The sequence below is a fragment of the Panthera onca genome, chromosome C1 (assembly GCF_046562875.1).
Source record: "Panthera onca isolate mPanOnc1 chromosome C1, mPanOnc1 haplotype 2, whole genome shotgun sequence".
NCBI classification, from domain to species: Eukaryota; Metazoa; Chordata; class Mammalia; order Carnivora; family Felidae; genus Panthera; species Panthera onca.
In genome coordinates, this window is record NC_138346.1 from 34,868,648 (window position 1) to 34,896,346 (window position 27,699).

The following is a 27,699-nucleotide window of genomic DNA, read 5'->3' on the forward strand; positions in this document are numbered from 1 at the left end:
AAAAACATTCCATGCTCATGGATTGGAAGAACAAATATTGTTAAAATGTCAATACTACCCAATGCAATCTAAATATTCAATGCAATCCTAATCAAAATTGCACTGGCATTCTTCTCAGAGCTGGAACAAACAATCCTAAAATTTGTATGGAGCCACTAAAGACCCTGAATAGCCAAAGTAATGTTGAAAAAGAAAAACAAGGCAGAAGGCATCACAATCCTGGACTTTAACCTCTACTATGAAACTATAATCATCAAGGCAGTGTGGTATTGGCACAACAACAGATACACAGACTGATGGAATAGAATAGAGAATCCAGAAATGGACCCACAAATGTATGGCCAACTAATCTTTGACAAAGCAGGAAAGAGTATCCAACGGAAAAAAACCAGTCTCTTTAGCAAGTGGTGCTGGGAGAACTAGACAGCAACGTAAAGAAGAATGAAACTGGACCACCTTCTTACACCATACACAAAAATAAACTCAAAATAGATGAAAGACCTAAATATGAGACAGGAAACCATCAAAACCCTAGAGTAGAAAATAGGCAACAACCTCTTTGACCTCAGCTGCAGCAACTTCTTACTCAACACATCTACAAAGGCAGGGAAAATAAAAGCAAAAATGAACTATTGGGACCTCATCAAGATAAAAAGCTTCTGCACAGAAAAGGAAACAATCAACAAAACTAAAAGGTAACCAATGGAATGAGAGAAGAATTTGCAAATGACATATCAGATAAAGCGTTAGTATCCAAAATCTATACAGAAAATATCAAAGTCAACACCCAAAAAACAAATAATCCAGTGAAGAAATGGGCAGAAGACATGGATAGACACTTTTCCAAAGAAGACATCCCGATGGCCAACAGACACATGAAAAGATCAGTCATCATCAGGGAAATACAAATCAAAACCACATTGAGATACCACCTCACACCAGCTAGAGTAGCAACAACAGATGTTGGTGAGGATGTGAAGAAACAAGAACCCTCTTGCACTGTTGGTGAGAATGCAAACTGGTGCAGAAACAGTGTAGAGGTTCCTCAAAAAAATTAAAAATAGAATTACCCTATGACCCAGCAATAGCACTACTAGGAATTTATCCAAAGGATACAGGAATGCTGATTCATAGGGGCACATGTACCTCAGTGTTTATAGCAGCGCTATCAACAATTACCAAATTATGGGAAAAGTCCTAATGTCCAGCAACTGATGAATGGATAAAGATGTGGTATGTATATACAATGGAATACTACTTGGCGATGAATAAGAATGAAATCTTGCCATTTGCAGCAACATGGATAGAACTGGAGAGAATTAAGCTAAGTGAAATAAGTCAGTCAGAGGAAGACAGATATCATATGTTTTCACTCATATGTGGAATTTGAGAGACTTAACAGACCATAGGGGAAGAGAAGGGGGAAAATAGTTTCAAACAGAGAAGGAAGCAAATCATAAGAGACTGTTAAATACAGAGAACAACCTGAGGGTTGAAAGGGGGGGTGAGGGAGGAGGAGAAAATGGGTGATGGGCATTGAGGAGGGCACTTGTTGGATGAGCGCTGGGTATTGTATGTAAGTGATGAATCATGGGAATCTACTCCTGAAACCAAGGGCACAGTGTCTACACTGCATGTTAGCTTGGAACAATGGAACATTGGATTCCACTTGGAATCCACAAAATGAGAGGAAATCCCACTGTCAATCTGTACAATAAACATTAGTAAAATTGAATTCATTTTTATTAAATATGAAAAAAATATATGTAAGCTTAAATGATGCTGCAATAAACATAAAGCTGCATATACCTTTAAAAAAAAAAAAAAGAAAAAAATACGTATGTAAGCTTAAATGTTTTCTCTTCTCTCCCCAGTAGATGGTCTTGCACATTCCCTGAGTTATGTATATTCCATTTGGGGGACCATCATGTTAGAAAATGAATCTATAATCTGATAACCAACTTTTTAAAAGAAAAATGGTAAATATCAGAAATAGGGAAGAAAAGGAGAAGAATCAAGGATAGCACTGAAATTATTTTTACCGGAATACTTCTCTCTAGCTCCTAATTAAGCAGGCCTTGCCAATGTCCTCTCTCTATGAAGTTAAACAAATTTACATTAATATCAGACTGCATTTCCTTTAAAACCCAATACATAGCATCTTCATTTCCACAGTATCATTAAAATCTACATTTGATGGAAGCAGCAAGTGGATGACTGTAAATACACCCCATGGCTGTAAATATATATTGAACACTAAGTTCTGCTTGTTTCTACTGCTTCCATCATGCCAATATCCTGCAAACCCTTCTTTTCCTTTTTCATTTTCTTCGAATTTTTTCTTCTATCATATTAACCACTCACACGGTTAAGTTCCTATTCTTTCCATGTTTTTGTCTTTACATATATTCTCTATACCACCTTGTCCCCTGAAGTGCTCTCTCATGTTACTTTTTTAAAAATGTGTGAACCTCTTTCATTAGGTGTATCAAAATAGAGTTTCCTTCAAAGTACAGGGATACAGGGGCACCTGGGTGGCTCTGTCAGTTGAGCATCTGACCCTTGATTTCAACTCACGTCATGATCTCATGGTTCCCAACCATGAGCCCCAACTTGAGTCTCACGTTGAGCCCCCGTGTCAGGCTCCATGCTGACAGTCTGACAGCACAGAGTCTGCCTGGGATTCTCTGTCTCCCTATCTCTCTGCCCCATGTGCACGTGTGTGTTCTCTCTCTAGCTCTCTAAATTAAATAAACTTTAAAAGCAAAACAAAGTACAGGAATACAGAAAAATTACTATATTCACTATTTGTTGTTTTTCATTAAATATTACATGCCATAATTTAGATTTTTAAAAATCCTTACAGTTTACTTCAAGCATAATTAGATAGTTCTGAGAAAAGATCCAAAAGAATAATTCTATGGCATCTTATAGTACTTATCACATACCAACATGATAGCTAATGTAATATAGTGGTTACTATGGAGTCAGACCTGGGTTGAAAATTTAACTCTGGAACTTACTAGCTGTGCCATCATAGGCTTTGTTACTTTACTATGGACTTGCCTTACATACAAAATGGGGCTAATAATACTTTTACATATAATCATCTACAGTGCTTATTTATGAGGCTAATACTTAATTAACATTATTTCCAATTGTCCTTTGATCATACATTTTAAGAATGAGTATCACATTTAACTGGTTCTAGTCCAAGCAATGGCAGTAGCTAAGATGACAGTGATTTGTGTGCTTTGCAGCTCCCAAGGAATTAAAGCAATAGTTTTCAAAGTAATAGAATGTAAGGAAAACTTCACTCCTTGCTTCCAGAAAAAATTGTGATAGATAAGAAAAACTCAAAAATAGGAGAAAAAAATTATTGTTTTTCTCTATCATAAATGTGTCAAGCACTGCACTTTCCATCTTTTCTGCACCTAACCCAGCAAATGAGTTTACTCATAGCTATTCAGGGTATCTACTTTTTTTTTTTTTTTTTTAAAGTAAGTTCTACACCCAACGTGGGGCTTGAACTTATGACCCTGAGATCAAGAGTCACACACTATATTGATTGAGCAAGCCAGGCACCCCAGGTTACCTACTTCTTAAGTGAGCTTTGATAGTTTTGTCTTTTTATGTTTATTTATTTTTGAGAGAGAGCGAGAGCGAGACAGAGGGTACCCATTTTAATCTCTACACCCAATGTGGGGCTCAAACTCACACCCCCAAGATCAAGAGTCATATGCTCCACCAACTGAGGCAGTCAGGTGCCCCTAACAACCTGTGTTTTAATTGGAAAGTTTTAGAGTTTCAATTTTAGACCACTTACATTTAATGTAATTATTCATATGATTAAGTTTAAATCTACCATCTTGCTATTTTTATTTTTCCTCTTGTTCTTTGTTCCTTTTTAAACACTTTCCTTATCTTTTGCAGTCTTTTTTTATTATTTCATTTAACCACATTCCATTTACTACTATCAGCTTATTGGGAATTCTTACCTCATGTATTTACTGATTTCTCAAGTTTAGGTTTATAAAGAAGAAATTAACAAAGGAAAAAAAATATCCTGGAGTTTTATATTAACTTTGTTATTCAAGAAAAAATATTACCTCTCTTCAACAAGCTCAGTTTTAAGTCTCAACTTTACTTAGAAATTTAATTAAAATTTAAAAATTCAATGTAGGAAAAATGTGGTTTATTGTTAGAAATACAGGGGAAAAATGTCAAACTTTTCACATCATGAGGATAATGAGAACTAAGGCAAGAGTAGATAACATCACAATAAAGAAAAATGAACACAGTACATGGATATGTCAACCAGAACTGGGCTGTAAATTGTTTTATAGTATAATCTATACCACCTGCGGAGGATGGTAAAAACAGCAAGGCCAATTCCCATCTAAAAACATACTGGAGTGCACTCATGTTCATAGTAGCATTATTCACAATAGATAAAATGTAGAAGCAAACCATGTGTCCATCAATGGTTGAATGGATAAGCAAAATTTAGCATACACATACAATAGAATACTATTCAGATTTAATAAGAAAGGAAATTCTGACCCATGCTACAATATGGATGAAACTTGAGGACATTATGCTAAGTGAAATAAGCCAGTTACAAAGGGACAAATACTTTATGGTTCCATTTAGGAGGTACTTTTGAGTAGTCAAAATTATAGAGACAGAAAGTGGAACAGTGGTTACCAATAGTTGGGAGATGGGGAAATGGGGACTTATTTAATAGGTGTAGACTTTCATTTTAAAAGACGAAAAGTTATGGGGATGGATGGTGGTTATGGTTACACATTTTGAATGTATTTAGTACTACAGACTGCACACTTAAAAGTAGTTAGATGGCAAACATTATAACGACTAAAAAAACCTGAAAAAACAGAAAACAAAACCTGTTAAAACATATCCATTTGGTCAGATATATGCTAGTGTTCTGATTGTGCAGAATGCACAACTGCTGGTACTCAATCCCCCACATATTTCAAACCAAATCTGATATGGCTTGAGACTTTAAATAATCTCTACACCAAATGTGGGGCTTGAACCCATGACCCCAAGATCTAGAGTCCCATGCTCTACCAACTGAGCCACCCACATGCCGCAAGACATTTTTTTTTTTAATGACAAAAAAGACCAGCAAATGTATTCATACTTTATTAAATCTTAATAGTATTTTTAGGGAAAAACACACAGATGAGTAGGGTACATTGAAGAAATCTTATTTTTATAGGAGAGTTAAGAAGCCTTTAAGATACTTTCAGGTATTATCTTCAATGATGCTTCTTCTCTTTTTTCTGGGACTCCAGGTAATATTCAGCCCCTACAGCTACCACAAATGCAGCAAATCCCCATTTGAATCCTTTTAATAATGCACCAACAAAGGAAACATTGTTTGCAAAGCCACCCATGTATCTCCAAGCTTCATTGCTAGAGGAAAAAAAAGGGAAAATTATAATCACACATAACTTATGTACATTCACTGAGTAAAACAGACTTAATTTTCATCTAACAGACTTAAATGCAACCCTATATAAGATAATCTAAGTGGATCACAATAGGAGTCTTTTGTGACATAAGATAATTAGGTCTATATGCCCACGTTTCACATATAAAACAGAAGAAAAAAGACTTGATGATTTCACACTTCACAGCCATTAATAATCAGGATTTTATAGAATTCCCAAATGTAAGACTCACTTCAGCCTATTCATTACCGGTCAGCTGTGTGGCTTTGCCCACAACAGTCATTACAGCATCATATAAAGAGAAGTTAGAAACTTGGGTATTAAACTTTGCTCTGCCACTTAGATTCTTCACAGCCTCTTAGGCTGCACAAGTTACTTAACCTGTCAGGGCTCGCTTCCACTTTTACTCAATGATGATTACTATCTACCTTATAGTGTTATTATAAAGATTAAACAGGGTAAAGTATGATATATTCTGGCACAGAGGGTATGTAACACTCAACATTATTATTACTATTCCAGAGGCTCACAGCTTTTCCCTGTCATAGCAGACTGAGCTTTAGAAGACTGACTTCCTGCCCTGGCAATCATTCTTCAGAGTATCCTGAACAGAGAAGTAAACAGAAGTCAAAGACCTCTAGTGAAAAAAAGTCTCTCACAGATAGGGATGAGTAAGTGGAAAAAATCATGTTATAAAAAACAAAATACACTTAAACTCTAAAAAATCTGACTTACTAGAATACATGACAGCTAATCACATCTAATTCAGATACCAAAACCAGACAAAGATATCAGAAGAAAACTATAGAATAATATCCATCATGAACATAGATGCAAATATTCTCCACAGAATTTTGGAAAACTGAATCCAGTAATATATGAAAGGATACTAACATCATGATGAAAGGTTTATAGTTCAGGAATGCAAGATTTGGTTTGAGATTTTAAAATCAATAAGAGTAATTCATCATATTAACAGAACAAAAAAACAATGTGAGCATCTCAGTAGCTGCAGAAAAAGCATTTACCACTAAAGAGAACTCCACAACTTGATGAAGGGCATCTATGACCACCCTCCAACTAATATATTTAGTGGTGAAAGACTGAATGCTTTCCCCCAATTAGCAACAAGGCAAGGATGTCTGCTTACACCACTTTTATTCAACATTATACTAGCAGTGTTAGCCAGAGTAATAATACAAGAAATAAAAAGTTTACAAATTGAAAAGGAGGAAGTAACACTGATTTTAGACAAAAGGATCATTAAGTAAATTCTAAGAAATCTGTAAAAAAAATCTGTTAGAAGAAAAATGTGAATTTAGCAAAGTAACAAGATACAAAGTCAATCTATAAAACTCAATTGTGTTTCCACATATTAGCAAAGAAAATTGAAAATTTATGTTTAACAATACCATTTACAATAGCAGAAAAATATGGAATTCAAGATAAAATTAACAAAATCTACATAAGACTTGTATATAAAATAAAACACTGCTGAGAAAATTAAACAGAATCTAAACTGTCCATAGACTACAAGACTCAATAGTGTTAAGACACCAAGTTTCTTTTTTTTAGTTTTTATTTAAATTCCAGTTAGTTAACAGACAGTGTAGTATTAGTTTCAGGTATACTATATAGTGATTCAACTTGTTAAGACATCAATTATCCCTAATTGAGCTATGAGTTAATGTGATCTCAATTAAAATTCAAGCAGCCTTAGTAGAAACTGAAAAGCTCGTTTTAAAATTTAAATGTAAATACAAAGAACCTAGAATAGCTAAAACAATTAAAAAAAAAGAAAGAAAAGGAACTTAGATACTGATCCTCTAGAATAAATTCTATCTGAATTATTTAATTATTCTTACCGGCCCCATGGATCCCTTAGCCCTCGTGCAGCCAGCTTCTCCTGGACAGTTTCTAATGGTGTCCCTTCTATCTTCCATTGTTTATAATCTGGAAGTTTTAGTTTACCATGACCATGTTCATGTCCATGTCCATGGGCCATGTCTAAACAATAAGATTAACATAAAAGAGAAATATGCAGATGGTAGATATCAAGCACCCAAGTTTACTATGCAGATTGTAGATATAAAATACCTAAACATTTGTTAATATTTTAAAAGAAGAGTCAAATAAATATTTGAAAATTCTGAGTTAATAGGTTTTACAAACAGCATCTTATTACATAACTAGTTTACGTTCACTTAGGAAATACACATGTACAAATTTTAAAAAGAAAAAGTCAATATTCCCACCATTCAGAGATACCCATTTACTTTTGTTCCTTTCATTTTAAGAACAGCAAACATTTATTGTGCTCTCTGCCAGGAGCACCAAAGTGCTTTAACATGTATTAACTCCATTACTCCTAAAACAACTCTTTGAACTTAAATTCCAGTAACTGTCACCATTTTACAGATGGAGACAACGAAGCTCCAATAAGGCAACTTTCTGAAGGTAACAAAAGTCGTAAATGGTCCAACTGGTTTTGAACCTTGCAGTTTGGTTTCACAGCCCTTGCCCCTAACTTCCAAGCAATAATACTGTTCCTTCTTTCTAGTCCTTTTATAATGTGTAAATATGCATAGCGACAATGTTGTACATACTGTTTTGTTACCTGCTTTGTTTAGATGATTCTTTTAAAATGCAGTGTTACTGTGTTTAAGTATTTAAGATCATATGCACTTTTTCTGTAAAGAGCCAGATAGTAAATATCTTGGCCTTTGTGAAACAAAAGGTAAAATCAAGGATATTTTGTAGGTGGGGCGCCTGGGTGGCTCAGTCAGTTAAGCGTCTGAATCTTGGTTTCAGCTCAAGTCATGATCTGTTTGTGAGCTGGAGCCCCACCTTCAGTGCAGAGTCTGCTTAGAATTTCTCTCTCCCTGTCTCTCTTTGCTCCTCCCTGGCTTGCTCTCTCTCTCTCTCTCAAACAATAAATAAATAAACATTTTTTAAAAAGGGTGTTTTGTAAGTAGTTACATAATGAGAGAAAATTTTTTTTTCAAAATATAAGAATAACTGAGTACAATTTTTTGTAAAACAGGTCTGATGAAAAAAATTAAATTCCCTTTTTTTAGGGATAGTATTTTGCTTAACTGGGGCATAAAGTTAGTGTTCCTTAGTTATCAAATTCATTCCAAACGTTCATCTGTAAAAACCAGTCTTAGCTCACGGGCAGTACACAAACAGGCAATGGGCTGGATTTGCCCAGCAGGCTTTGGTTCGCTGACTACTGAATTAGATCAATGGAGACCTTAGGACTCCAAAGGCTCCTTAAATAAAATATGCCTGTAATGGTTATAATAAAGACCAAATTTACTAGTGTTTTTTGTTTGTTTATTTATTTATAATCTCTACACTCAAGGTGGGGCTTGACACCCCCAGATCAAGAGTCACATGCTCTACTGACTGAGCCAGGCAGGAGCCCCACCCACTAGTGTTATTGTTATAGATAATGTAAAAATAAACTTCAGGTCAGTCCCCAGTTAAATTGTTATGAATTTCAAATTAAGGGGGTATGAATTAATACCCCCTTTTCTTTAAGGTTACCAGTAGCAATTCTATAATCACCACTCTCCAGAAATAAAACCAAACCAAATAATCACTACCATTATTTCTGCATTTATAACTATGAACAGGCCCAATAATAAGGCAGGGCTCTTACACTGCATTTTAGAAGACAGAGGTAATTATTACATAGTGTATACTAAAGACACATTATGTGAAATGCTCATACCATTAAACAATAGTTCTCAGAATATGGGGGAGGGTGGGAATTATACATAGTAATTCTGACAAATTAACCAACCCTTTATATTTAGACATATTAAGATAATCACAAAACATTATTTTGATGATTTTTACACTTAAAAAAGAATAAAAACCAAGCTACCAAACACAAGCTAGAACAACATTCACAATTTCAAGTGAAAACATCTGATCCATTATTTCCTTATTATTATTATTTGGTGGATTCAATAATATAAAGGGAAAAAAATTACAGTTTCAGATTTCAGGCTAACTTTTGAGATTCAATACATTATTATAAAAGAAATAATTTTAGAAGTATTTAATTAGAATGATGTCTTGGCTTCTTCAAACCATGTTTTAAAAAACTTTTTTTGTTTAATGTTTCATTCAAAAATCTTTAAAGAGATTACAAGACAAACCCTCATTTTGGCAAGTATCAATTCTAGAATATTAACTCTAATTGACCATCGATATACTTGGAAAAGAACACAAAACAACATTTTTTGATAAAATAGCTTGACCTGGGAAAATGAAAATGGAAGCATTACCATGCATGAAGGCTATTTCAAAGTTACAATATTACTATGTTCAAAATACTAAGTAATGTGGGAGATAAATCTTTGAAAGAAAACATGAAAGTATACATACACTCATTTCTCCTAATTTCTTTTAATAAATTCAATATGTTTTCTCTTTTACCTCATTAAAATATTTCAGAAAGAGTCCCTTACTAAATCGAATATTTCAATGACTTTTCAAAAAGTTGAACACAATTTCTAGGGAAACTTTTGTTTTCTTTTAAAAATTATTTCCACTTATATTCATACAATGGAGTATTACTCGATAATCAGAAAGAATGAAATCTTGCCATTTGCAGCTATGTGGATGGAACTGGAGGGTATTATGCTAAGTGAAATTAGTCAGAGAAAGAAATGACTTCACTCATATGAGGACTTTAAGAGACAAAACAGATGAACATACGGGAAAGGAAACAAAAATAATATAAAAACAGGGAGGGGGACAAAACAGAAAAGACTCATAAATATGGAGAACAAACTGAGGGTTGCTGGAGGGGTGTGGGAGGGGGGATGGGCTAAATGGGTAAGGGGCACCAAGGAATCTACTCCTGAAATCATTGTTTCACTATATGCTAACTAATTTGGATGTAAATTAAAAAAAATAAAAAATATAATTAAAAAAAAGAATACAAACACAGGAAAAAAAATTATTTCCACTTCCAATAGTCATAAATCAAACAATGATATCCTGATCACTTGAAGGAAGTTCAGAATTCTACTTAAGTGCAGACTTTAGTGCTATATAGATCTGACATCAAGTCCTGGATGCACCATTAATAGCTATAAACTCCTGGGCCTATCATTTAATCTCTCTGAACTTGTTTCCTCATATAACATGAGCATAAAACCTACCTTGCAAGATTGTGAGATTTGAGGAAAACACATTGTGATGTGCTTTCCACTTTCGTACCCAGGTGGTAAAAATGTGACTTAGCACAACCATTGTGAAAAACTGGCCTGACCTAGAAATGTTGAGCATCTGAATACCTTAAGGTCTAGACCTGTACTATTCAGTATCATAGCCACTAGGACTTAAAGTGTGGCTAGAATTTTTATGTCATTTTAATTTAAATTTAAAATCGGATCCTCAAGTCAGTTATTGGAAATTTTTTTTTATGTTTACTTACTATTTTTGAGAGAGAGAGAGGAGAATGAGCGGGGCAGAGAGAGAGAGAGAGAGAGAGAGAGAGAGACAGAATCTGAAGCAGGCTCCAAGCTCTGAGCTGTCAGCACAGAACCCAACACAGGGCTCGAACCCACAAACCACAAGATCATGATCTGAGCTCAAGTCAGACACATACTTAACTGCCGGAGCTACCCAGGTGCCCTACAAAATTTGTTTTTAAGGTTTATTTATTTTTGAGAGAAAGTGTGCAAGGGGGAAGGGGCAGAGAAGGGGGGGGACAGACAATCCGAAGCAGGTTCTGTGCTGACAGCAGCAGGCCTGATGCAGGGCTCAAATGCATGCACCGTGAGATCATGATCTGAGCCAAAGCCGATGGCTCAACCAACAGAGCAACCCAGATGCCACAGTTACTGAAAAATTTTTAAAGTGTGTTTGGAACAATTCAGGTGAACAAATCTGTTTTTTCAACTGTAAACTTTACAAAATATAAACACTGGATCAAGTGTTTATATTTATGAAAACTTACAAAACAAAAATATTCTGCAAGTGTAAAATACATTGGTTTTGAGATGGTATAAAGAAAATGTAAAATATTTCATTAATAACTTTTAATACTGATTACATCCTAAAATAATATTTGAATATACTGGGTTAGATAAAATATATAATTAATTGTTTCTTTTTACCTTTTTAATATGGTTACTAGAAAACTGTAAATTATATGAGCTCTTGCCTTATATTTGGATAGCACTGTTATTAAAAAAACTCATGTTTTTTTATATGTAACAATAGAAATATACATATATTTTTAACAATATATGTATTTTATAAAAATCTTTTTAGCCACATTGTTTATGTGGCTAGCCCCAAACTGTAAATGACCCTAACATCCCACATTAATGAATTATGGAATAGACACATTACAGAATACCTAATGAAAAACTACATGCAAAAGTATGAACAAATCTCACAAATAAAGAAGGGAGAGTAAAAAAAAAGATAAATACACTTTGATCCCATTTATATAAATTGAAAAGCCAAACAATTCATTTTTTAGAAATGCATCATAGATGGAAAAATTAAAGTAAAAAAAAAAAAAGTAAAGTAAAAAAAGTGAATGTTTATGACAAGTCAGGACAGTAGTACATCTTGGTGAAGGAGATAGAATCATAGAAGCTCAGACAGGGAGCTTCTAAGGCAGTGTTTTTCAATCTAGTTTTTAATTCTTGCACCCCAAAGGAGCATTTTTGGATATTTTTTTTCCCTTATGATGTTTTCATTCCTCCCCCTCCAATGAAATTTTAATACCACAGATATACTGTATATCTGCTTACATACCATGGCTCTTTGGAGGGCCACAAACCATTGTAGTCTTTGTTATTTGTTTTGTCTTTAAGATTTTTTTTCACCTCTCCTCCAAGAACAAACTTTCACCTCCTTGAAGGGCAATCACCTCTGCTGAAAATGCAAGTTCTAAGTTATTGGCAATGCTTTATTTTCTAACCTGAAGGGTGGTTACACAGGGTTTGCTTAATTATAATTATTTAAATGTATTTATGTTTTATACACCCTTCTGTTATGTAAACTTCACAATAAAAACTAAAATTAGATAAAATAACAAATTATGCCAAGGACTCAACAACGGATAATTATTTCAGTTTCAGAACCGTTCAGACAAAAAAATCCAGCAAGGTCATTAGTGCTACAAAGAAAGAACATGTGATCATGAAATTTTAAAAAAGCTATCTTCTTGTGTTTGGAGTGAACCTGTAATTTGGTGACCAACCTCCACTAACCTGGCCTGGCATATTTTCCCTGACTATGAAATAAGAGGATAATAGGGGCGCCTGGGTGGCTCAGTTGGTTGAGCATCCAGCTTCATTCAGCTCAGGTCATGATCTCACAGCTCCTGAGTTTGAGACCCCCATCGGGCTCTGTGCTGACAGCTCACAGCCTGGAACCTGCTTCGGATTCTGTGTCTCCTACTCTTTCTCTCTCTCTCTGCCCCTACTCCACTCATGCTCTCTCTAAAATAAATAAACATTAAAAAACGAAAGCTTAAAAAACAATTTAAAAAATGAGGATAATGCCACTTACAGTACATGTAATTTTATGGTTTTCCAACGACTTTCAAGTACATATCCCAACTACCCCTCATTTTTAAACTTGTGAATAAGAACATTAGAAAATAAAAGACAAGTGAACTTTTAGTGTCCTCTCCAGTCCCTGCGCCTACTTATGTGTAATTTAAAAATAGTAACCACTCTATAAAACTGAATGTGATTTTCGTACACTGCTTTCTGCATAAACATTCACACCAGAAAAAAAGCCTTGCCTAAAACCATACATGCTTGTTGTGAGGCAGATATTCCAATTATTCTTATTTTACAATTTCTAGATTTGAGGCTGTTCTGATTTTATTCAGTTCAAAGGTAAACCAGAAAACATGCGGCGGGGGTTTGCGGGTGGGAAAGGAGGAAAAAAGTATAAGCACAGTAACTCTCACCACTTTCTTCTACAAACTACCCCTAATTACCCCAGGACTTCATTGTTCTCTCTTGCTAGTTCTTCGATCTTCTTCCCTCGAGGTACATACTCTCAGGCTCTTTCCCCGTTTAGTCTCTCCCTTTTGTACAATCCCCAGAATACAGTCTCACTCTTATTCCTGATCAAGAAGTCTCCCACCAACTCTAATTTACCTGACAGCAATCTGACCTCTCACGACACTCAATTAACCCTCCAGCCGGAGCCAAGCGGAAACGGAAATTGTCGCCTGAGTGACTTACCGCAGGAAAGCAGAGAGGCCATTTAACGTTCCGCACTGGGTCACGGATTCCTGGACTCAGTGGAGGGTACATGGAGAATGCTGGAAGCCGACATTTTTTTCCGCACACCTGTGCATCAGTGGTCTGACTGAGGTAAGAGTAATTGTAGAGGACAGAATGGCAGGGAAAGAGTGATGTTTTCCTTGCTTGGAGACCGGAATCCTTAGACACTGCACAGAGGGGAGGACCGCAGACATACTCCAGCCAATAAGTGAGGCAGTTGTTGAGCGCGGATTCACCCAATGGGAAGGCTGGTTGTTGCGCTGCAGTTGGCAGGCTGCTGCGGGAGGCGGTGGCGGTAAGAAGCCGGAGGCAGCGGGGTGACAGGTAGGCGGCGGCGCTGTCTTTGGGGGACGCAGAGTGCCAGGTCAGGACGGTTTTTCTTCTCTCGGCTGCAGGAACTGACGAGGGGGGTCTGGGGAGGGGGCAGCTGGAGTGTTGGTGGTTCCGGAACCTCGCGTAGACAAGGTAGCTTGGGAGGGTCGTGAGGAGAAGGCAGCTGAGGCGGGTGGAGGCTGAACCTTGCGGGGCGACAAGGGGGCCTAGGGCGTGGGGGGCTGCGGTGGCGCTGGCAGAGAGAGGAGAGAGGCAGAAGCAAGACGATATCATGAGGGCTGGACCACTTTCTTGCATGAAGCTCCAAGAGAGAAAAGGACGCGGCATTGCAGGCACCTGAGAGAAATCCTAGGAATTGCTTCTTATGGCCATTTCCCGGGGTGGGAAGGGTGTGTGGAGAAGAAACATTTACTGGCGGTCAGATCCTTCAAACTGTTTATAGCTATACATTATGTAATCGTTGGCTATCATTTACCCAAATAACTAGGTTGTCGCTCTTGGAAGAGGTCTTGCAACCTATTGATGTGTCAGAATAGTTTTTTTCGTTGGTTTGAGTGGTTTCTACCTTGGCAGTCTCTGTAGGTGAAGAAGCATGAAGGATAGAGTAATCAGGAAGAGCTTATCCCAAATACGGATTTGGATTGAGAGATAATGTTAGTTTGAGACGAGCGGACTAGGTTCGTGTTTGTATAGTTCATGAATTTATTTGTTTTGAGGGTCAAGGTTGATTACAAATACTTTTTTTTTTTTTTAATCTTCAGGAAAGTGGAGAGCCGCAAAAATCTATAGTAGGAGGTAAGTGCGAGTTGGAAAATGACTAGAAAATTAGTTGCTAGATTTCCGCCCCCCCCCCCCGAATTGTGAATGTTAGGGACTATGAAAATAAGGTGGTGGTTTGAAGGAGGTAGGGCGGGGAAGTCATCTTTTAAGTAATTTGCTTTTTAAGTCTGATGAACTAGTTATGAATTGTTTCTTAGGTTTAATAAGTATGCTCTTTGAACCTTTCCTAGTGAAGTAAAATGTATTTACAGACATAATTAACTGTAAATTAACATTTTTTGAGTTTTTATAATTGTTTGCACAGTGGAATGTAGAATAAAATAGGAATTCCATTCCGTAGGTGTTACCAAAGGTCGAGCTACATTTTGCTATAAAATTTGATTTTATAGCCCACTGGAGAGGTGTTTTAAAAGAAGCATTATAAATTGCTAAAATTTAAGCTGATTGAAATGTAGCCTATAGTTGAGAAGATAAAGACTAATGTAGTATGAGCAAGTGTATAATTTTCCTTTTTGTATTAATGATAATTTATATTAGTATATCCCAGAACCTAAATTAAAAGACTTGCTTTTTTTCTCTGAATATCATTTGGTAAAGAGAGGTGGATCATTGGAGTTTGTTCTGAAATGTTTAGAGTACTGAGATATTTATCAGTCCTTCAGATAAAAATTTGGATACTTGGTGTTTCACTCATTGTCTTTTTACCTTTTTGCAAGAGTAATTCTATCTCAGTCATAAAGAATACTTCTGCTTCTATTTTGGGTGCATTTCTGTAGTGTGAGTACCTGTGAACAAATCTCTGCTTTTTTGCAGGATGGTGTGCGTGTCTGTGTGTTTTTGTGTGTATGTATGTGTTTCTTCTTCTTATGTAACCAGCCTGCTAGAGCTGTCTTAGAGAACTAATGGCTGATGTTGAATGGCCAGTAGGTGTCATTGTAGAATGCAACAGAGTTGAACATTGGGTAGGAAATTACCAAGTGATTTAAAAAACACTAGTCAGAATTAGAATATAATAATAATTGGCTTATTATTTCCACATCATTAGAAGCCCAGTTTTCTGACACATTTCAGTATTGGAGCTGTTTATAAGGAATTTGAAACACTGGGTGTAAAGAAATAACATTTTTTGCTCTAAAATAGACCTTCAAAGCTTTTTTAACCCAACTGTTAAGCCATCTTGATATGCAATATGGATTTGGGTTTGTTTGAATGTTTTTAATTCACAGTTCTGGCATTTAATAGTGTTTTATTAAGTTCTATAATGATTAAGATTTTCAGCTTGACTGAGCTTTATAATAGAAAAACCAATGCTACATAATAAAACACTAAAATAATAAAATGTGGACAGAAAGTCTCCAAACAAGTTACTAGCTGCACACAAAAAAGTACTTTGTTGTTGTTCTTTTAATGCAAGAACGGAAGAATTTCTGTCTTTCATTTTTTGTGGCTTCTTAGTTTTTCTCATGTTTAAAATAGCTTCTTTTTATATTTTTATCCTGCTAGTAGACTATGTGCTTTCTCAGGATGATGACCGGAGTATTTGTCATTGTCTGAAATGTAACATAATGAATTCTGGAGGGAGCAGGCATAGAAAGCTCTGAAGGTGGCTTACAACTGGCGTGAGTACAGCCCTTACCTGCTGAGCCTTCTACTGAGCTCTTTTCTCTTTGTAGCTCTGGTCCTTTGCCTGCTGTTGATACAGTGTTTAAAAATGGAGTTGGACCTAATTCAGAAATTCTCCATGAAGGTGGCGAGTTACATATGTATCAGAATAATCTAGGAGCTAAAAAAAAAAAAAAATCATACGCACATATCCATTATATCACCTCCACTTCGCTTCAAATAGGGGGAATATGAAGGGAGGTAGATATATTTTGAAGAAAAAAAGACCCTCCTAGATGATATGGTTCATCACTGGCTTCCACTTTAGAATTATTCATCTAATTCACGGCTCTCATACTTGTGTAAAATAGCAATAGTAGTTTTCACTTGAAAAGAAAGGGCTGCCAAATCAACCAATATTTTTATAGCTCAATAAAATTTCACCATTTAATGTCATATTTGGGGTAGATTTTCTAGCCAGGAGCTAAAATTTCCAGAAATAAAAATTGTGTTGAATGTTTTGATTTGGATTAGTTTTTACTTGGCAGTTAGCTGCTTTCCATAAACCAAGCTAATTTCTTCCACGATTCAGACCTGTGCTGATTTGCACAGATATTTAGTCATGTCTTGTTCTTTTAATGTCTCTGAAAGCTATCTAGTTTTAGAACCAAACTAGAATTGGACCAAAGTCCATACCTTACATTAGGGTTCAGTCTTGGTATTGTACATTGGACAAATGCAAAATGACATTTATCTACCATTATGGTATTAAACAGTAGTAATAAAGCTTTTTAATCAGAATGTATTCCTTTTGTAGTTACTTCTGTCTAAATGAAAATGGGAGTGGAGAGTATACTGTGGTTCTTTCTACTTGATAATTGTAAAATCTAAAGTTAATATGAATTTGCAGTCTATCATAGTACCTACTGCTTTATTGTTTGTGGAAAAACACTAGGAGTGAATGTTTCTGTTCAGAGTTCTGTGGTCAGATCTCTTGTCATTCTGTACCTTGTTCTTTTGATTTTGTTTGCTCAGTTAGCATCTAAATGTGATGATTCTTAAATCTGAGTCCTTAATCCAGAGCTTTTTCTTGATTTCTGGTTCCTATCCTATAAACCTAATTGCATTCTAGATGAGAATGACCTGCAGGTCCCTCAAATAAAGTATGTCTAAAAGTGAATTCATGTTTTATTCTTTTATCATCTATGTGGTAAAGCTGGAACCTTGTATTATCTTTGACACTTTTTATTCATATACCCCTCATGTCAATAATGTTAGGTTCTGTAGACTCTACCTTCTTATTACTTTTTAAATCCCATTTACTTCTCTCAATTTCTATAACCTTTAAAAAAAGTATGAAGTGTTAGGACTTAGAGGTGTACTATCTAGATTAGAATTTGAGATCTACATTTGTAGCCTCAATTTCTTTGTTTAAAAACAGAGTTGTACAACTGTCCAATTGCATTCTTAGGCATTTATTCCAGAGAAATTGAAACTTATATTCATACAAAACCTGTACATAAATGTTCATAGCAACTTTATTACAAATAGCTCCAAACTGGAAACAATTCAAATGTTCTTCAACAAGTGAATGGTTACACAAACTGGCACATTTATACCATGGACCACTAGAGCGAGCAATAAAAAAGAACGAGCTACTGATACATACAACATCCTGGAAGACTCTCAAGTGAAAAAAGCCACTCTCAAAAGGTTACATACTGTATGATTCCATGTATATAATGTTCTTTAAATAACAAAATTGTAGTGATGAAGGGCAGATTAATCATTACCAGGGGTTAGGAACCAGGGAGAGGGGAGCCTCTTGATAGAACAGTTCTGTATCTTGATTGTGGCAGTCGTTACACAAATATACATATGTTATAAAATTGTACAAAACTATACACACACAAATGAGTGCTTATATAACTGGTGATAACCTGAATAACCTCTGTAGACTGTACCAATGTGAATTTCCTGGTCTTGATATTTTATCATAGTTATGCAAGATGTTACCATTGGGGGAAAGTAGACCAAGGGTACCTGGGACCTCCTGGCACATATTTTGGGAACTTCCTGTGAGTCTATTTCAAAATAAAAAAATTTTGAAGGGTAATTACAAAGATTAAATGAGAAAATATAAGTAAGTTTCTTATTACAGTACTTGGTGCATCATAAATACACAATAAATATAATAGTAGTAGCAGCAGCAGTAATGATAGTTCAGGCCTCTCACCTCTTTCACTAGGACTATTCCAACAGTCTTATGGGTCACCCTGGCTTCAGTCTTTTCTCGCTCCAGTCCATTCTACAGTGCAACCAGAGTACTCTTTCTGAAGTGCCTATCACATATTACTTACCACATGCATAGTCCTTTAATGGTTCCCTGTTGCACTTTCATACATTAATTTCATTTTTTTTAATGTTTATTTATTTTTGAGAGATCGAGCATGAGCGGGGGAGGGGCAGAGAGAGAGGGGGAGACAGAATCTGAAGCAGGCTTCAGGCTCTGAGCTGTCAGCATAGTCTGACGTGGGGCTCGAACTTGTGAACCACAAGATCATGACCTGAGCCGAAGTTGGATGCTTAACAGACTGAGCCGTCCAGGCACCATAATTTTATTTTTTTTAAATCATAGTGGAATGAAGCATTGGAGTCAGCATGACCTTCAGAATACTACAATCGGTGAATTAAAGATAAAAACAAAAATCTTGAGTGATTTTTCTCATCTTTAAGGTACTATTTTAAGTATTGTTACTTTAAAGTTTTGTTTTTATATTGGTGCCTAACACACTATGCCAAAACCTAATGACTGAGGGCAAAGAGATTGATAATTTTTCATCATTCTGTAGGTTTACTGAGCAGTACCTCTGTTGGTTTCACTGGACTCTCATGTAGTTGAAACTGCCTGAAGAATTGACTAAGTTGGAAGGTCCAAGGTGTCCTCACTCGCATGTTTGCACTTGGTGCTGGCTGTCCATTAAAGTCCTTCAGTCTTCTCAGTATGGCTTCTCATTCTCTAGTAGGCTAGTCTGGCATCCTTACATGGCATTTTCAGGGCAGCATTCTAAAAAAGTGAAGGTGGAAGCTGCAGGGCTGCAAGCCCTCTTTGGGGCTTAGGCCTCACAACTTTCATAATGTTCCTTCCAAAAGCAACTCACCAGGCTAGCCTAAATTCAGGGGAATGGAGAAATAGAAGAAGACCTCTGTCACAGTCAGTTTGAGCTGCTATAACCAAATACCATAAACTAGGTGGCCTAAACAACAAACATTTATTTCTCCCAATTCTGGAAGCTGGGAAGTACAAGGTCAATGTACCAGCAAGTTGTGTTTCTACTGACAGCACACTTCCTGGTTCAGAAATGGCTGTCCTCTTATTGTGTTATCACATGGCAAAAGTGGGAGAGAGCTGTCTGGGCTCTCTTGTATAAGTGTATTTATCCCACTTATGAGGGCTCTACCTTCATGACTTAATCACTTCCCAAAGGCCCCACCTTCTGATACTGTTACATTAGGGGTTATTATTTCATTATATGAATTTTGGGGAGACATATTCAGTCTATTAACAGTAATCTACAGAGAGATCAGATTATTTTCCATTTTCTTAATGTAAGGATAAAAAACACTCCCCCAAAATGATATATTTGCTAAGAACTGTGAAAAATTTTGCTGAGACTTAACAAGTAAAAATAAAAATACAAGTACAAAAGATGTTAAATGGCAATCCAGGTAAGGCAGGTTCAAAATCTTTGTGAAATAGAATAGTTTGCATAATATGTGAGGAAATCAACCTTATTGCTTACAACAACAGCATTGCTTGGGAACTTGAAGGAGGTTAATCTGTAGAAAGGTCACTGATATTTTTTTTTATACGAACAGCTTTTATTATTGTCTTTTTTTTTAATTAAAAAAAAATTTTTTTTAATGTTTATTTATTTTTGAGACAGAGAGAGACAGAGCATGAACAGGGGAGGGTCAGAGAGAGAGGGAGACACAGAATCTGAAAGAGGCTCCAGGCTCTGAGCTGTCAGCACACAGCCCAATGCGGGGCTCGAACTCACGGACCGTGAGATCATGACCTGAGCCGAAGTCAGATGCTTAACCGACTGAGCCACCCAGGCGCCCCTTATTATTGTCTTTTAAAGTTTGTTTATTTTGAGAGAGTGAGAGAAGGAGAAAACCAACAGAGGGGGGGCAGACAGAGGAGGGAGATAGGATCCAAAGCAGGCTCCGCACTGACAGCAGAGAGCATGATGTGGGGCTTGAATTCACCAACTGTGAGATCATGACCTGAGCCAAAGTCGGATGCTTAACTGACTGAGCCACCCAGGCACCCCTATTCAAACAGCTTTTAAACAGCTGATTTAACATCTTTCATCAAAATGTTTATTTTTTCTAACTTCTTATTTTCATATAATTTGGTCTTGCCAGTCACAGTTTTATAAGCCACAGTACTGTTCTAGAACATAACTTCCAAATGTTGGCAAGAAGTTATAGTACAGTATTATGAAATCTTGTCACTGTATCACACTACTATAAACACCCCTCCAGCTGAACTATAATAGTGCTGTACCTTTGCAGACTACAGGCTCTTTGTTTAGTCTTCCTTCCTACTCTACCGCCTATTTCAGTGGAAATATTTTATGTTTTATCATCATTAAATTGAAGCATAGCTAAGATGGCTGTTGGCATCTTAGATCACAGATTTGTTGCTTGGAGTCTCTTTTTTACCTTATCAGTAAGCAATTGTGTTTGGCTGCTAGAAACAAGAAATAACCATTGCTTAAACGGGATAGTAGTTCATCTCTTTGTCTTGTGGAAAAAAATCAGAAACTTGAAGAAAGAAAGGCGGAGAACAAAGGGGGCACACTTCTCATCTTCTAAGAAATCTTTCTAGGGGTATCTGAGTGGCTCAGTCAGTTGAGCATCCGACTTTGGCTCAGGTCACATTGGGCTCTGTGCTGACAGCATGGAGCCTGCTTCAGATTCTCTCTCTCCCTCTGTCTCTGCCTCCCCCCCCACTCATGCTTTCTCTCCCCAAAATAAATATTGAAAAAAAAAAAAAGAAAGAAATCTTTCTAGAATTACCCACACACTATTTCTTCTGATCTCATTTACCAGAACTTAGTCATTTGGCTGTAAGTGAGGTTCTGAAATGGCTTTTAGCTGAACATGTAGACCAAATCAATGGGGATAGGGGTAGGCATCTATATTGGGTGGGAACTAATAGTCTCTGCCATATTTGCTTCCTGTCTTCTCTGCTGATTCTGCTGCTGACTGCCCATTTGTTGCTGTCAAGTCATCCATCCACTAGACGTGAATTAAGTACTAACTGTGCTCTGGCCTTGTTAGAACTGGAAATACAAACACAGCTGAGGAATGTTCCCTGTCCTAGAGAAGCCAAGAGTTTAATAATAGGACTAATAAACTTGTATACAGGTTTCTGGGAATGGAAAGTATTAAGTACTGTGTGCTATTAGGACTAGTTACCACCGTCATTCTATGTACCATATCAATTTCCAAGAGCCTTAAGATGGAGAGGGAGAGATGACTCCTTTCAAAGAGCAATATTAATGGGAAGAAATCAGTTGTTCTCTGCTTCCTAAGAAGAAGGATTGAAGGCCGTTTCCCTTCCCTAAAGGCTAGAGAAAGAGGTCCTAAAAGAATCACTCTTGATGTTTTGTGTGCTTTTAAGAAGAGAGACTGTTGTTGCAAATAGCTTTTTTCCCCCCAGTGTAGAGCAGAAGCTCTTTAACCAGAAAAACATGGCATGAAGTAATGATGAGTATAAATGATATTTTGATGTCTGCAATAACTGTAATTTGATATGAAACTACCTGTGATATCTGTTGGTGACCAAGACACAGGAAATACTATGGATTTTTTTTGTTTTGTTTTTGTTTTGCCTACATTTATAATCAAATGAAATGATAAAAGTTAGGTAGAGATTAATAAAAAGAATGATATAATTCTTTTCCTGTCAAAGTTTATGAGTTTTGTTTACAGATTCCTGGCAGTCTGTGGACTCTAGATTGAGGATTTGTGAGTGAGGGGGAAAGAAGGGGCTCTGAATGGATACAGGGTTGTATGCTAAGAAGGACTTTAAAGAAGTGACTGGGGCGCCTTAGTGGCTCAGTCGGTTGAGCAGTTGGCTCAGGTCATAATCTCACGGGTTCGTGAGTTCAGGCCCACATTAGGCTCTGTCTGTGCTGACGGCTCAGAGCCTGGAGCCTGTTTCTGATTCTGTGTCTCCCTCTCTCTCTGCCGCTTCCCCCACTCATTCTCACTCTCTCTCAAAAATAAATAAACATTAGGAATTAAAAAAAAAGAATAAAGAGGAAGTGACTGCTGATCTGAGTCTTGAAAGAGTAAGGTGGTTATGCTAGAGGGTAGTTGAAAGGCATTCAAGAGAGGAGGAGGGTAGCCAGTAAATACATGGAAGTGTAAGGTAGCCTGGCATGTCATGGAGTTGCAGGTGAACATTGGTGAGGGGCATCTGTGTTGAGCCAAGGTAATTTCTATTCCTGCTGACAAGGCCATTTTGTTCATGAGCATATTGAGCAAGTACTGATGACAGAGCCCATGTAGCCAAACCTTAGATATGTACCTCTGGTCATCTCTCTCTTCAGGCATAGGGAACAACCACCTTGTGATACAACTACTTGTATATCTGCCTCCTGGGAGGATTTCCCTTTTCTGCTATGTTTCAAGGCCACCTCTGTTAGGGGTAATGCCAATGTCATATGGAACCATGTTTAAACCAGGCCTGACTTCTTTCTTTTTTTATCATAGGGAACTCTGCAGGTTCATAGATTTAGTGAAGTGTATGCCATGGGTGTTTGAGCCATTTGTTTTTAAGGCTTATTTGTGCTTTGGGGGCCTGTGCTAACCTCATCGTATATATAACCTTTTGTAGTCATAGGATCAGTTTCTTTTTTTTTTTTTTTCTTTCTTTTTTTTTTTAAAGTCAGGATCAGCTTCTTATGTAGTGGTAATAACCAGTCTTCAAATAATGGCTTGAAATTTAAAAAAAAAAAAAAGATTTGTTTATTCTCATGTAAAATTCTGCGAGCCTGGGTGACTATAGGTCAGCTATTATCTATATGATAGATCACCATTGCATCTTTATATTTATTTCTGCTCTGTAATCATAGTGGCAAGGGAAGAACACGTTGGAGAGTGCATATTGGCAATTAAATGCTTCCAGAGGAGTCATTTCTGCTTGTTGTTCAAAGCAAGTCATGAGGTCACATTTGACTTAAATAAGGTAGAGAACTATCATCTTGTGCACTGAAGGTTAGGAATAGCTGTCTGATACAGTATCACTTCCACTCAATGATGGATTGCTACTAGTACATTCAACTGGTGGGTTAGAACACCCAGTTCTTAAGGGTAGATCAGGTCACATGGTCACTTGTGCCCCATGGTCATTCTTTAAGCAGGACCCAAAAACCAAGCAAGGAGCTGTTTCTCAAAAGTAGCATAATCATCTACAGCAGAGGACATAGCTTTATTCTAAAGCAGTGATTCTCAACCCGGGGCAGTATTGCTTCCTAGGGGATATTTGGCAATGTTTGAAGACATTTTGTTTATCATAATTTGGAGGGGAGTGCTACTGGTATCTAGTGGGGAGAGGCCAGGGATACTGCTAAACATCCTACCATGTACAAGACAGCTCCTTGCAGCATTAGGAGTGACCAACGTGCTAATTGTGCTGAGGTTGAAAAACCCTGCTCTGTGTGGGGCTCTAGTTGTAGTGTGATTATCTTATCAAAGCCTACTGGTAACTTTATACAGCTGCTTTATCATCCACCACCGATACTTCAAATGCCACTGAGTTTGCTAGATCTTACTATCCAAATAACAAAGTATCTTGCACTGCCACACTGGCCTGCTACACTGCCTTTTCTGTCCTGGACCCCATTTAAAACTGGCAGCTTTATGGGCTATTCAGGAAATGGGGCAAAACAGCACTTTAAAATATGGTTTATTTTGTTTCCAGACTTTAAAGAGGTCCATATAGGACCATGTTTCTTTCTAAGTGGTGGTGGTGGGCTGATCCATGGCAGCCTGTCCTTCATTTTGAAGAGAATATCTTGGCATACTCTAGTACTACACCTCTAGGGACTTCATCAAGGTCTCAGGTTCCTAAATTTTTGTGTGATTCTTCCACTCTCTGGCATGCCTGTATTTTTGCAAGGTATCTTACCAGGTAAAATAAGCACGATGTTCTCAGTGTAATGAACAAGTGAAATCCTGTGGGTTGGTGAGGTGTTCAAAGTTCTTGTAGTCTAGATTGATGAGACATGGCTTTACCACTTACTAGCCATGTGACCTTGTGACCAAGTGATGTAACCTGTCAGTGACTGCTTCTTCATCTATGAGATGGTGATAAGAACAGCACTGACCACATAGGGTTTTTATAAATAGTAGATGAATTTTTTTAAATGCTTAAGGGATGCCTAACTGGTTCAGTTGGCAGGGCATGTGACTCTTGATCTTGGGGTTGTGAGTTTGAGCCTCATGTTGGGTGTAGAAATTACTTAAAAATAAAATTTGGGCGCATCTGGGTGGCTCAGTCTACTCTTGGTTTCAGCTCAGGTCATGATCCCAGGGTTGTGGGGTCGTGCCCTGCATCAGGCTCTGTGCCGACCATGGAGCCTGCTTGAGATTCTCTCTCTCTCTCTCTCTCTCTCTCTCTTTCTTTCTCTCTCTCTCTCTCTCTCTCTCTCTTTCTCTCTTTCTCTCTCTCTCTCTCTCTCTCCCTCTGCCCCTCTCCCCCTCTCTTTCTCTTAAAATAAGATATAAAACAAAATCTTAAAATAAAAATGCTTAGAATAGTGCCTGGCATATAATGAATTCTATATAAGTATGAGCTAAAAAAAATAATACTGGTAATACAAAATCCTTATGGAGAAAATATAGATTGGCTATGTTTTTAACTTTAGCATAGGGAAGGAGTTTATTAAAAAAACAAAAAGCATAATACTATAAAGAAAAGAAGAGTGACAGATAGGACTAGCTGTTTTCTTGATTTTTAAATATATATTGTAAAGATAAGTGGGGTGCCTGGGTGGCTCAGTCAGTTAAGTGTCCGACTCTTGGTTTTGGCTCAGGTCATGATATCAAGGTTCATGGTTTTGAGCCCCATGTCAGCCTCTGCACTGACACTGGGGAGGCTGCTTGGGATTCTCTCTCCCTCTCTCTGCCCCTCCCCTGCTTACATTCTCCATCTGTCTCAAAATAAACAAATAAACATTAAAAAAATTTTAAGGATAACCTCCTTTGTATACCTTTAATTGTAATTAAAATTAGAAACAGTACATCTGTTTTCTAGTACTATTCAAAAAGGAATATTGGTCATGATTAGAAAGGAAGAAATATTTAGGCACTTAGATGCCTGCCCCTGCTCTATTCCCCTTTATCCAATTTTCTGTTTTTGCTTTTTACTGATTGTAGTTCTGGATTATAGTTTAAAATGATTAACTCAAATATTTTTTGCCTTCAGAAGAGCTTTTCCTGAACTTTGTCAGTTAACTAGGTAAGGAAGAGAATTGTTTAGAGGTAAGAATGTCATCAAATCCAGATACTTCTGCCTTCCTTGAGTCTTTAAATACCAACTACTTTAAACATTTATTTGGCATTTGAAAGTTTATTCTAAAATTCAGTGTAATTTCCTGGAATAAGTTGTATTTAAGGTATGCCCATCCTTAAATTTTTTTGTAATGTTTTATTTATTTTTGAGAGAGAGAGAATGAGTGCAGAAGGGGCAGAGAGAGAGGGAGACACAGAATCTGAAGTAGGATCCAGGCTGTGAGCTGTCAGCGCAGAGCTTGATGCAGGGCTCGAACCCACAAACCATGAGATCATGACCTGAGCCAAAGTCAGATGCTTAACCAAGTGAGCCACCCAGGTACCCCAAGGTATGCCCATCTTTAGCATACAGAATACAGTCTTTGAGTTATTATTTCCCATTGAAAGGAGCCAGGATTCCTTGGAGAAATGTTTGATCACCCTGGAACTTCTTGTCCCTTTAGGAAGTTAGAAGACTATCATCATTTACTAGGTTTATGTCAAAAGGGCTTTGGAGCAGTGTTGGGGTTCCTATGACCACTCCCAAATTTCATGATTTGTTAGAATGACTCACAAGTCATTCTATTCAGTTATACTTTATTACAGTTCAGTGATAAAAATCAGCAAAACAAAAGGCACATAAGGTGAAATCTGGAGGATACCAGGTGCAAGCTTGCAAGAGTCCTCCCATTGGAGTTGAACAGGATGTGCTAATCCATCCAGTAATGAGTTGTGACAACATGTGCAGCATGTTATCTACTAGGGAAGATATCTTGAGCCTAGATGTTCAGGGTTTTTATTGGGGGGTCAATCATACAGGCTATAGTTACTGAAGTTTCAGATCTCCTAAAGGAAAGTTGATTTTACCATAATCACGTTTGTTTGTACAAACTACCTAGACAAACCAGTACAGTTGGATTCAAAACTCCAAGCATGCAAAACACTTTTATCAGAACTTTTTTTAATTTTTTTTTTATTTTTGAAGGAGAGAGAGAGAGAGAGCATGAGCGGGGGAGGAGCAGTGAGAGAGGGAGACACAGAATTCAAAGCAGGCTCCAGGCTCTATGCTGTCAGCACAGAGCCCGACGTGGGGCTTGAACTCACAAACCATGAGATCATGGCCTGAGCCAAAGTCAGACACTCAACCGACTGAGCCACCCAGGCACCCCAGAACTTTTTATTTTTTTAATCAGTGCATTTCAAGAGTTCATTTTCCAGGAGCCAGCTGTTACAGGTTGAGTCCTATCGATCAAAAAGTTATGTTGAAGTCCTAACCCCCATTACCTCAGTATTTGACCTTATTTGGAAATAGGGTCATTGCAAATGTAATCAGTTAAGATGAAGTAATACTGAAGGAGGGTTGACCTTTAATCTAGTATGACTGGTGTCCTTATAAGAAAAGAGACACAGACACAGTAAGAAGATAGCCATGTGACAACAGAGGCAGTGGTTGGAGTGCTATATCTACAAGCCAAGAAAAACCAAGGATTGCTGGCAACTCCAGAACCTGAAAAGGCAAGAAAAGATTCTCCCCATTTCAGAGGAAGTATGGCCCTGCCACATCTTGGTTTTACATTTCTGGCCTCCATCAGGATTGGGAGACAATAAATTTCTACTGTTTTAAGCCATGTAGTTTGTGGTAATTTGTT

At 37.1% G+C, this 27,699-nt stretch overlaps 2 protein-coding genes across 10 annotated transcripts in view; one reads left to right on the forward strand and one right to left on the reverse strand.

Moving 5' to 3' along the window:
• Positions 1–5,153: 5,153 nt before the first annotated feature.
• Positions 5,154–13,835, reverse strand: NDUFB3 (NADH:ubiquinone oxidoreductase subunit B3). 3 transcript variants are annotated; one of them, XM_060622920.2, is made up of 3 exons: positions 13,721–13,835; positions 7,346–7,487; positions 5,154–5,442 (listed from the first exon to the last, which is right to left on the reverse strand). In XM_060622920.2, the coding sequence occupies exons 1-3, from the start codon at positions 13,740–13,742 to the stop codon at positions 5,286–5,288; spliced, it is 321 nt and encodes a 106-aa protein (XP_060478903.1). In that variant the 5' UTR covers positions 13,743–13,835; the 3' UTR covers positions 5,154–5,285. The 3 variants fall into 3 exon arrangements, with proteins under 3 accessions (XP_060478903.1, XP_060478905.1, XP_060478904.1); XM_060622922.1 differs by having other exon boundaries at positions 13,634–13,723; XM_060622921.2 differs by lacking the exon at positions 13,721–13,835 and adding an exon at positions 13,471–13,627.
• The window catches only part of HYCC2 (hyccin PI4KA lipid kinase complex subunit 2), a 90,943-nt gene continuing 76,987 nt past the window's right edge, over positions 13,744–27,699 (forward strand). For 2 of the 7 annotated variants that reach the window (XM_060622905.2, XM_078451030.1), the window contains exons 1-2: positions 14,011–14,086; positions 14,857–14,890. The gene's annotated coding sequence lies outside the window, so the exon portion shown is untranslated. Of the gene's footprint in view, positions 13,853–14,010; positions 14,127–14,856; positions 14,891–27,699 lie in introns of those variants that run through there. The other 5 variants (XM_078451027.1, XM_078451026.1, XM_078451028.1 and 2 more) reach the window with 5 other exon arrangements.